This window comes from Olea europaea, chromosome 15, assembly GCF_002742605.1.
Source record: "Olea europaea var. sylvestris chromosome 15, O_europaea_v1, whole genome shotgun sequence".
NCBI classification, from domain to species: Eukaryota; Viridiplantae; Streptophyta; class Magnoliopsida; order Lamiales; family Oleaceae; genus Olea; species Olea europaea.
In genome coordinates, this window is record NC_036251.1 from 20,835,629 (window position 1) to 20,845,670 (window position 10,042).

Below are 10,042 nucleotides of genomic sequence, written 5' to 3' on the forward strand. Positions count from 1 at the left end.
CAAACTACATATATTAATATTCTGCTAGAATAGAGGCTCCTAAAAAGTTAATATTTCTAAGTTCATATTTTTATGGGAAAAAAGAGAGAGAGATAGAATTTCAAATTCGGACCTTAACCAAATTAGATGTAATTGTCGTTGTAATATCATATATTTGACACAATTCTCCACCGGAATCTTGATTTATTCTCAAAGAGGTGAAGAAGGCTACATTTACCCAATCTAAGAGCGCTTTTCATTGATCTAATCGTCATACAATTAACAATTGTTGTGATTGAATCCGTGGAAGAAGGCACTCTTCATATCAAATTGAAATAAGGTCACATATTGATTGCAACCAAGTCAAGATGCCATGAATGGTGTTTATCAACTTGAAGCAAATGTTAATATTTTGTTGTTGCTTCAAAGTAGCATAATATTATTAATATTTTAGAAGAATATTACTTTTTACTGAAGGGTGTGATATTAAAATTTCAATATTCAAAAAGAATATTGACATATTACTCTAAAAGGGAAGTGTTATATGTACATAATTGTCTACATAATGGTGTCCATATTCACATGCGGTACTGAATTCCATCTTTAATTCAAATCTCACACTTTCACATCAACAATCGAAAGTTTGACACATCACATTATGAACTACATTATGTGCAATAATTATGTACATATAGACTTTTTCACTCTAAAAATATCATGTCTCGAATAAAACTATACGATATAATCTCTTGAAGAGTTACCATCTATATGAATAATCTACAAGAATATTTTATTATTATAACAATTTTATATATTTTAATATTTAAATAGATTATTACTTGCTTTATAAGATATATTATTTGATAATAATATTATGATACTGCTTCTAAAGAGCATATCATACTTTACTCGTACCTTTATTCTTCAAAGTTGAATTTTCCTTTTTTCTCAAATTTGATGTTATTTACTTTTAGTGAAAATTGTAACTACAGTATCAAACATTTTGTTTTTATGTAAACTTGGCCTAAACCTTGAATATGTAGCATTCACAGTACCAAACTATTCAAAAAGTAGCACATGCATTCTAAATTAATTGAAACCAAAATACTCTGTTAATTGACCGAAAATCTAAATTTGACTAAATGTTGACTAATTTTTAAATGACAAAAAGATAAATTTACATTTTTTATATTAAAGAATTAAAATAACAAAACCAAAAACTAAAAATAAAAGGAAAACAACCCTTCATCATCCCAATTGGAAGGCCGGCATCAAACGAAAACAACCCATCTCCTCCAATTATCACAGCCACCAAAATCGTCGACAAACCGCCGACACCACCATTCCTCCCACTTCCCAGCCAAATCCTGTCCTCCACCCGTCCACAATATCATCACCTTTGTCAAAATCTGCCCATAGCCAAAACCCCAAATTCATGTATCATGATACAATGCCTACCAGCTCCTGAGAAAATCTAGTCAAAACCATCCATGAAGAGCAAAGCATAATCGCCACCAAGAAGCCTCTAGTTTGATGCATCGACAATCGAGGTCGAATCGATATTTCTCCCATATCTGGTGAATATTTAGACCTGAAATTCAAGAAACCTAGGAGAGACCATGATGAAGATTGAAGAGTAATTTTATCTACCTCTATACGATAAGGAATTTTGGAAAAAAGAAGAAGATAGTGTTACGGGGGTGTCCCCATTTCAGAGTTTAATAGATTTCTTAATATTTATAAATTCTCATGGATTGTGTGAAATTTGATAGAATTTAATAGATTTCATAAGATTTGAATGGATTTCTATTTTGTAGATTTTAAAAGATTTTCATGAATTTTATAGATTTTGGGTAAAATTTATAAATATGCTTAACATAAGTCACAAATTTTCTACTTCTTCTTTAACGACTCATTCTTACACATATGCACGTTAATAAATCACAGAAAATGATCGAATCCTTGTTCAATTGTTTGTTAAACATTGAATATTATAACAAAACTTCAATAAAAAAATACACCCAATATTCAACAAAATGCGAGAGTGGGAGAGGACAAAAATATGTAGTGTTAAACAATCAAAGTTGTAATCAATATGAATTAGTTCAAAAGGCCACAACCTTGTGAGATACAAACACACAGATGTACACATACATGACCACAAGGCAATTAATTTCATACCCCCAGAATTCTCATTGACTATGCAGACACAGAAGAAAAAATTGTGGAATACCATCATCACATGTCTTGGCTAGGATTTGCAGGTATATATAGAAAACACACAGCTCTTTCCTAAGAAAAAGGAATAGGGTACTGAATTTGAAAGACGAAGTTGTTCCAGTATGCATACTAGAAATCGTAAATTAGTATGATAATTTCCAGCACATCTATAAAATAGTAAACAATATATAGCTTCAATAAGAAAAAATAAGTTCAATAAAAAATCACACCCAATATTCAATAAAAAATAGTAATTTTTCATAAATTATCATCAATTGAAAAATTCTCATACACGATCTTTTCATAGTAGAGAAATGTGAGATACAAAGAAGAAGAAAATTTTGTTCAAGATGGGAGGGGGGAGAGAGAGAGGGCAGCAAATATGGAGAGAGGTGAGAAATGTTGTGAAATTTTTAGGTTTTGGTTAAAATTGTTACTGATTCTTTGTACTTATATTTTTACCTTGAAATCCTTCAAAATCTATCAAAATCTATCTACTTAATGAAATTTTTTAAAATCAACTAGTTATTGAGGAAGTCTAAATTTCAAAACTACCTATTAAAATCTATGTTGAGGACAGTTAAATTTATAAGTATTTTTAAAAATCTAGATTGAGGACACCTATATTTTAATGAATTATATTTAAATCTGAATTGAAGATACTTCAATTTATATGGAGTTTTAAAATCCATCAAACTTTAGATTGAGGACACCCCCCTTAATTTCTCTTCTAATATGCTAATGAATTTTTTGAATCTACAGCACATTATACATACATAGATACAAATATTTATTTGTGGTTTTGGCTTTAGGTGGATTTTGACTGAGGTGGTGGTGTTGTGGACGTGGATGATTGGATTTGGCAGGAAAGAGTGGCGGTGCAGGCGGTTTTCCGGTGATTTTGGTGGTAATGATAATTGAAGGAGACGGATTGTTTTCCTTCGAGGTCGGCGGTTTTAGGAAGATGAAGGTTGTTTTCCTTTTATTCTTAATTTTTTGGTTTTGTTATCTTAATTCTGTTATATTAAAAAAAAAAATTGTAAATTTACCTTTTTGCCCTTTAAAAATTGGTCAACATGTGGCGAAACTTAGATTTTTTGTTCAGTTAACAGAATATTTAACAATTTCAGTTAATTTTCGAAAGGTTTGATACCGTAAATGCTACACATTGAATTTTTAGGTCAAATCTACATAAAAGCACAAGGTTAAATACCATAGCTGCAATTTTTCCTTACTTTTATACTTTTGATCTATATTGTATGATTGACATATAAGATTTAATTTGACATAAGTGGTTTATTACTTTTTATTCACTAATTATTTTAATTTCACATTATACACGTTTAACTGTCATTCGATTATATTTGAAAAAGATTGTCGTCTTTATTACATATAATTCGTCTCGAGCTAGCCCTTGTCTACAACTATGCTATCTCTATTACTGCCGAGGTAAAAGTCAATCACATCCTATCCTGTCCTATCCATTCCTTTTTTATTTTGAAATAAAGTAATTGGGCATTGGTTGTGTATTGTACCGTTGTGGCAACGAGCTGAGTCGAGTCGGCTCGCGAGTTGAAAATTAAGGCTCAAGCTCGTCTCGAGCTTTTTGAAGATGGACTTTTTTTAGTTCGAGTCCAGCAAAAGTTCAGTCAAAAAATTGAGGCTCGACCCGAGCTTTCGGCTCGTGCCTTACCGAGCCAAAATGGGCCGAGCTGACTCATTTTATTTTTATTCTCTTTTTCTCCTCTTTTTTTTTTTTTCATTTAAAACGTAGCAGCTAGTTGCCTTAGTTTTTTTTAGTGTTTTTTTTTTAGCTGGCTCGGGATCGGGCTTGGGCTTGGCCCAGAACCCCAAGATGGGCCTAGGCTCGATTTGACATAGCCTCGGTTGAGCTGGCTCCAGCTTTTTGCAGGCTGGACCACATGCGGCCCGAACCCTCAGGCATTTTTGCCATCTGCGAACAAGCAAGAAATTGATTATTGATCTACAAACATCGTTGCGCTAACGCCTTTTTCTTGTTTTGTACCGTCTGTCCACGTTCTTACTGTTTCCTTTACCAAGACCATTTTTCCCTTGTCGTTTTTTTCATTTTTTATTTATGCCCCAAAATAATGCAAAGTGAGGCTAGATGCCTCTTCACTGATCTGCTGGCCCAAATTTGCGCCAAACCATGACTCTCGATACACCCTCTGTCTCGCTATCTCTAAAGAATTATACCAGTCCCATATGAGGCGATCAATCCCTATTTTTTCTACTCTCGAGATAATTAGGTTACACAGAGAAAAGAAAGGTAAAAATTGAGCAGCGCGGTATGTCTCAAAAAAATCCGTAGATTTATGCAGTTTCAAAATCTTGAATCTCCATTTCCTATTGCGTGGAATTGGAAAATTCTCTGCTTTCCTTCATTCACTGATTTGCCCACGTAAAGATTTTTTTTTCCTCAGTTCTCGGTTTCTAGATATCTGCTTTGGTTTTTTCAAAATTCTTCTGAATATCAAATTTGGTTAATCTATTTTTCAATTCTAATTCCTAATTCTTTGGTTTTTAAGTTATCTGTGTTATACTGAAGGTTTTGCGTCTTGAGGTGTTGTTCGTGTGATGGATGATAACAATTTGATGGGCGAAAATTTGGTGGATCTTGATTTGAACCAAGAACCGTTGGACCCACCTGTGAATTCAGATTCGAGATTTGGATCTATGTTGAATGAGTTGGAAACTACCCATGGTAGGATAGAGGAGAGGATTAGACAGCTCGAAGCTGTCACTGCTCTTGCTAGGCAGCGCCAATTGCGTAATGCCGTTGAAATAAGTGACTTTTCTGGCGAACATGTGGATGGTGAGAGAGGTGCTTTTAGAGGAAGTGGTGGTGGTGTTATAGAAAGGAGCTCTGAGAGAGGAAAAGGTTGTAAAAGGGGTAGTTCCTATTTGGTTGCAAAGGCTTTGGAGATGAATTCCGATGTTAAGAAGGTTGATAAGGAAGGTGGGAGCTTCTACGATTGTAATATATGTTTGGAGGTGGCAAGGGAACCTGTATTGACTTGCTGTGGTCACTTGTTTTGTTGGGTGTGCTTTTATCAAGTCTCGTATATTGATTCAACTTCTAAGGAATGTCCGGTTTGTAAAGGAGAGGTATCTGATAGCACTGTGATTCCTATTTATGGGAATGGGGATAGTGAACCTGTGGCTGAGTTGGAATCCGGCTTGAAGATTCCTCCAAGGCCCAAAGCTCAGAGAATAGAGAGTTTGAGGCAGCAGCAAGTGACAAATGGTCTATCTCATGTTCCAGTTGCGGAAGCATTGAGGCGAATTAGGATTAGTATTGGTGCAATGGGGGATCAAACTGAGGGTGGTAGTCGTAATTTCAGATTCGAGTCTGATGCTCCAGAGGTTCAAATTGGAGAGGCAGCAAGCCGCCACCGCCTTAGGGTCCAGCGGGTTTCAAGAGTATTATCCGAAAGTGCTGCTTCTTTGTCTTCCCTTTCATCTGCTTTGAGTAATGATGAAAGTTTAGTTGCTGAAAGGTTAGTTGAGGACCTTGAAACTGTTTTTAACAACCGGGTTTTATGGAGTGATGCCCAGGGTTCATCTGTTGAGACTGGGAATAATCCTCTTACTAGTGATTCTGCTGTTATACAATCTGACCATCAGGCTCTAGATTCAAGTTTAGCTGTTTCCTCCTCTTCCCAAACAAGGGATGTTCCTAGTACTGTTGTACATATCCTGGCAATGAGCACAACGAGTGAAATCAATTTGCCCGTGGCACCTTCTTCTTCTGCTACTCGCAGAAGAAGAGTTCTGTCTAGGGTTTCAAATGCAGACAATCGGGATTCCCGTGAATCTAGAAGGAGAAGATTGAGCTGAATGATTCCTGACAGAATAAGAATGGTAACTTTTACACTCTCATATCAAACAAGAATTTTATTATAGTTCTTAAATTGAATTAGTCTTGTTTGTTTTATACAACCTGTTTTCCAGAATATTATGTTTATAAATAGGTTTTTGCACAAGGTAGGATTCTTTCAACAAAAGATACTTGATATGCTCTAGATCCACATTTCTACTCCTCCACCATTTATCTATTTAATATTTCATTTAACTCATATTCCTGTTATTTCATTTACCCTGTGTGCATGCTCAAGACTTACCTACACTATGTAAATCAAACAGCCTTGGGACATTCTTTTGAGCTGATTTTCGGCTAGTTTGATCTATATGTTGCTAATTTTATGTGTTGCAAATTATGCATTGATGACTTACTGCTTCCGCCTGATTTCATTATTACATGAATGCTTTTCCTGTATTTTTCTTCGTTGTCTTCTGAATTAATGTTCTGGTTGTTCTGTTTTTCATTTACTGGCTTTTTATGTGATTAAGTAAATGTTTTGTGTCTTTGACAAACCCTGTGTTACATCCTAGTAGTTATACATTCTGGAATTACTTTGACCTCCTTGGAAAGTCATCTCCGTTGTGCAATTTACAAAATTAACCCTGACATTTGAATCTCTTCTTTTACTTTACATTTTCTTCTTGGTATTCTGTAACTATCCTCTTCTTTCCATAGCCGGCCTAACATTTCCAGGCGCTCTCCTTTTCAATCACTTAGTCATACCAGCCAATCAAAGCCATATCTATGTAAAGCTTTTTCTTAGGAGTTTATACAATCCATTCCCTAGTTTTCAGCATAGTTCCATTTGTTATTTTTTTGTGAAGATTGCCCTTCATCAACCAAACCAACTGCTTATTTTGATGCTATAGAACTTATACGACTTTGTGAGAACGGTTAAGGATCCGTACTCTTCAACTGCGATTGCCATAATTTATACTTCCTCTACCACTTTAAGACCGATTGATCTTAAAAATAATAGCTTACTACTTATTAGCTTACATGAATCTGGTGTCTATTGGTGGCTTAGTCAGGCGACAACCATTAGGTCTCCTAATTTTATTTATGGACCCACAGAGCCTGATGATCATAAAGATTTTATCTCTTCTTTGGTTGCAATCACTGCTACGATGTTAGCAACACTAGTAACTTCTCTTTGTTGGAAGTTACTTAACTTTTTGTTGCTTTCATATAAACCGAGGAAATAACTACATCGATAAAAAACATATCTGGTTTCTGTGAGATTGGAATCCCTTGAAAAAACAATTCTCAAAGAATAATTGAGGGGGTTTCCTTACAGTATTCTCTCTTGAAAAAATCATTAGACTAGTAGGCCTTTGTACACCAGCTGTCAAAAATTGAATGTCAAAGCACCATTGGTTTACCCCGCTGAAGAATCCAGTCAATAAAAAAGCATTGACCCATATCAAAGGAACTCATTAAACATATTTTTCACTGTCATGACTCATGCCATCACAAAGAAACCAACATACACCCTATCTGCATTCAGAGTGTGTTTGTTTGTGTTTACTATCCGGTACGCATTATTGGTTGCATTGACGTTGTGCATATGGGTTGGAAGCTTTTGATGGCTTCACATTAGAGAAATTTGGGGGAGAAGATACAGAACACACGCCTGACCAAGGTGCTTATTTACATCCTATGCAAATTTATACATACGTGTTGTGTATTTTTTTTTTTCCCTTAGTTTTCTTGGATGGGTTTTATTGAGGATAAATAAAGAATGATATAGGGGGCGGGCTCATGTCTTGGCTGGACCTAAAAAACTTACATTCACAAGAGCAGTGGAATCCCAGTAGAATAGTTTAGAACAAAGACAAGGATGGGTTGACTGAAATTAGCATGTCATGAACTGATTGCTAAAGATTTGATTCATCAATAGCAATGAATCGAGTGAGATCTCAACAAAGGTTAATTTTTTTATTTTTTATGTTTTTTGGTTATTTTGGATGGGCTATACTTACTGCATGACATTATGCATGTTAGTCGGATGCATTTGATGGTTTTACTTAAGGAGGTTAGTCCATTTTAGAGTTGTCATTAAATATTGACAGTGCTGATTCAAAATTATATCACCTACAGTGGAAATAGGTGTTTTATGTATAATTGAAGAAGAAATATTATAAATTCCCTTAGGACAGCTCATGTCAATAGGTTTGGAGCGAAAGTTCTAAATTTTTTTGTCAATTAGATAAATGGTAATTTAACTATAGAGGCAAAGAATGTTTGTGCGGGGCTGTGGATGAGTAGTAACGTTCCCTTTCAAAACTAATCAGTAGCTTGGTCTATTTTTTATTTTATTTTTTTTCCCTATTTTAAAGGGGATCATTGGATTTCACCGCTTCTCCAAAAGGAGTGTTGAACCCAGGTCATTAGCCTAGTAAGGCTTCGCTCTTACAACTTGAGCTAGGCGTTTGCCTTTCCATCTATATTTTTGTGGAATTGACTTAACAGAAATGAATTCTTACAGAAAAGTAGTTATAAAATAGTCAGCATATATAGCAGCAGGGATTTGTGTCAAAGAAGTTTGCCGTATATGATTCCTACCAATTAGTATTGCCTCTCTGTAAAGCTAAAAACTGAAAGCTGTAACGTCTGCATTGTTCTCTTCCTGTTGAACCTTGAGTTTTGAAGGCATATAATGCTTTTCAATTTCTTTTGCAATATTTACATTATATTCTTTGTGTATGGTTTGTCAACAAAAGTCCTTTCTTCTACTTCAGCTTCGTGTAAATCAACCTGTTGCCTACTTGGAGGTTAGCATCTGAGATGTGGACGTGCACTCGACCTGCTTGCGGACTTCTTAAAGTGCTTAGACGTGAAGTATGTTGCAGGATTTTAAGGACAGTGTATGGTAACTGGAGTTTATTACTGTTATAGGCTTAAATTTTTTCTTAGCCCTTTTGTTGACTGATTCGTCGCTCTTTTATAGTTTTACTGATATACAAATTGCCCTGTTTTCGGCTTTTGATTGAATGGTTTTGGTGTACTTTTTCATAATTACAATGTGAGGATAGTAGTGGTATATGGATATGAATGAAGTTTTAAAAGATTTTTGCGATGTTCATTAAATGATAATTTATAATCTAAATATTTATGTAGCGAAAGCAAGGAATCCAAGTCTTTGTTTGATTTTAATTTTTTGAGAAGTACTTTTGTTTAAAAGTGATTTTTGGAACGGTTATAAGATTTGGTAATGCGATTTCTTGTGATGGTCGAGCTTCTCCAAGAATGCTAACGTCATCATTTCAAAATGAAACAAATAGAAAATAAATAAAATACGAGGTTAACGTAGGAGAGTTAGACACAATTTTACTTGGCATGATTTTCTTTGGCGAAGGTCATTCGGTTGGCTAAGTCTTTCCATTTGACAGCATAGTGCAATTGTCAAAGGACATTGATTCCGTTATGAGCTTCTCATAGTTTCAAGATTTTTTATGAGGTTTCATTAATCGTTATTGACCTTTTTTCTCCTCGATTCCCATCGTTCGTGCCTCCATCACTAGTATAGTGGAGGTGTTATTTGTATTGCAATAATGAATAAATGTACAAAAATAATGTGCAAGATAGCCCACTTTTATTTTATAAGTGTGTTTCTTTTGTATAATCACCTACTTTCTATCTCGTTGGTCTACAACTGGTTCTTCATCTCTTGAAAGAGGAGATCGACTTGTCAATGGACACCCCAGTCAGTTGATCTACGAACGTCCTAGTGTTTTGACAGTATATGTATTAGTTTATCTCTTGAAGGATATGCCCAGTCGTCTTCTTAAAGTTACCAAAATTTTGAATTTTCATAAATTTAAAGTAAAAGAGCTTGTGTTGCACCACATTTTACTTGCAGCAAAGTTTTTTAATCTTTGCTAATTGTCGAGTATATATTTTCAATTTTTTTTTTTTTTAATCATATTCTTATCATTATCCTTCAGTTAATACTTT

At 34.7% G+C, this 10,042-nt stretch overlaps 1 protein-coding gene across 4 annotated transcripts; it reads left to right on the forward strand.

Moving 5' to 3' along the window:
• The first annotated feature begins 1,215 nt into the window (after positions 1 to 1,215).
• Positions 1,216 to 9,157, forward strand: LOC111410436 (probable GPI-anchored adhesin-like protein PGA55). 4 transcript variants are annotated; one of them, XM_023040755.1, is made up of 4 exons: positions 1,216 to 1,615; positions 3,012 to 3,169; positions 4,769 to 6,084; positions 8,827 to 9,157. In XM_023040755.1, exon 3 carries the CDS (start codon positions 4,798 to 4,800, stop codon positions 6,058 to 6,060), a length of 1,263 nt encoding a protein of 420 aa, XP_022896523.1. In that variant the 5' UTR covers positions 1,216 to 1,615; positions 3,012 to 3,169; positions 4,769 to 4,797; the 3' UTR covers positions 6,061 to 6,084; positions 8,827 to 9,157. The 4 variants fall into 4 exon arrangements, with proteins under 4 accessions (XP_022896523.1, XP_022896525.1, XP_022896526.1 ...); XM_023040757.1 differs by lacking the exons at positions 1,216 to 1,615; positions 3,012 to 3,169 and adding an exon at positions 4,217 to 4,621; XM_023040758.1 differs by lacking the exons at positions 1,216 to 1,615; positions 3,012 to 3,169 and adding an exon at positions 4,217 to 4,508.
• Positions 9,158 to 10,042: the final 885 nt, after the last annotated feature.

Bases quoted from the DNA above. Each gene is read 5' to 3' on its own strand.
- LOC111410436 (XM_023040755.1), top strand. From the start codon at position 4,798: ATGGATGATAACAATTTGATGGGCGAAAATTTGGTGGATCTTGATTTG.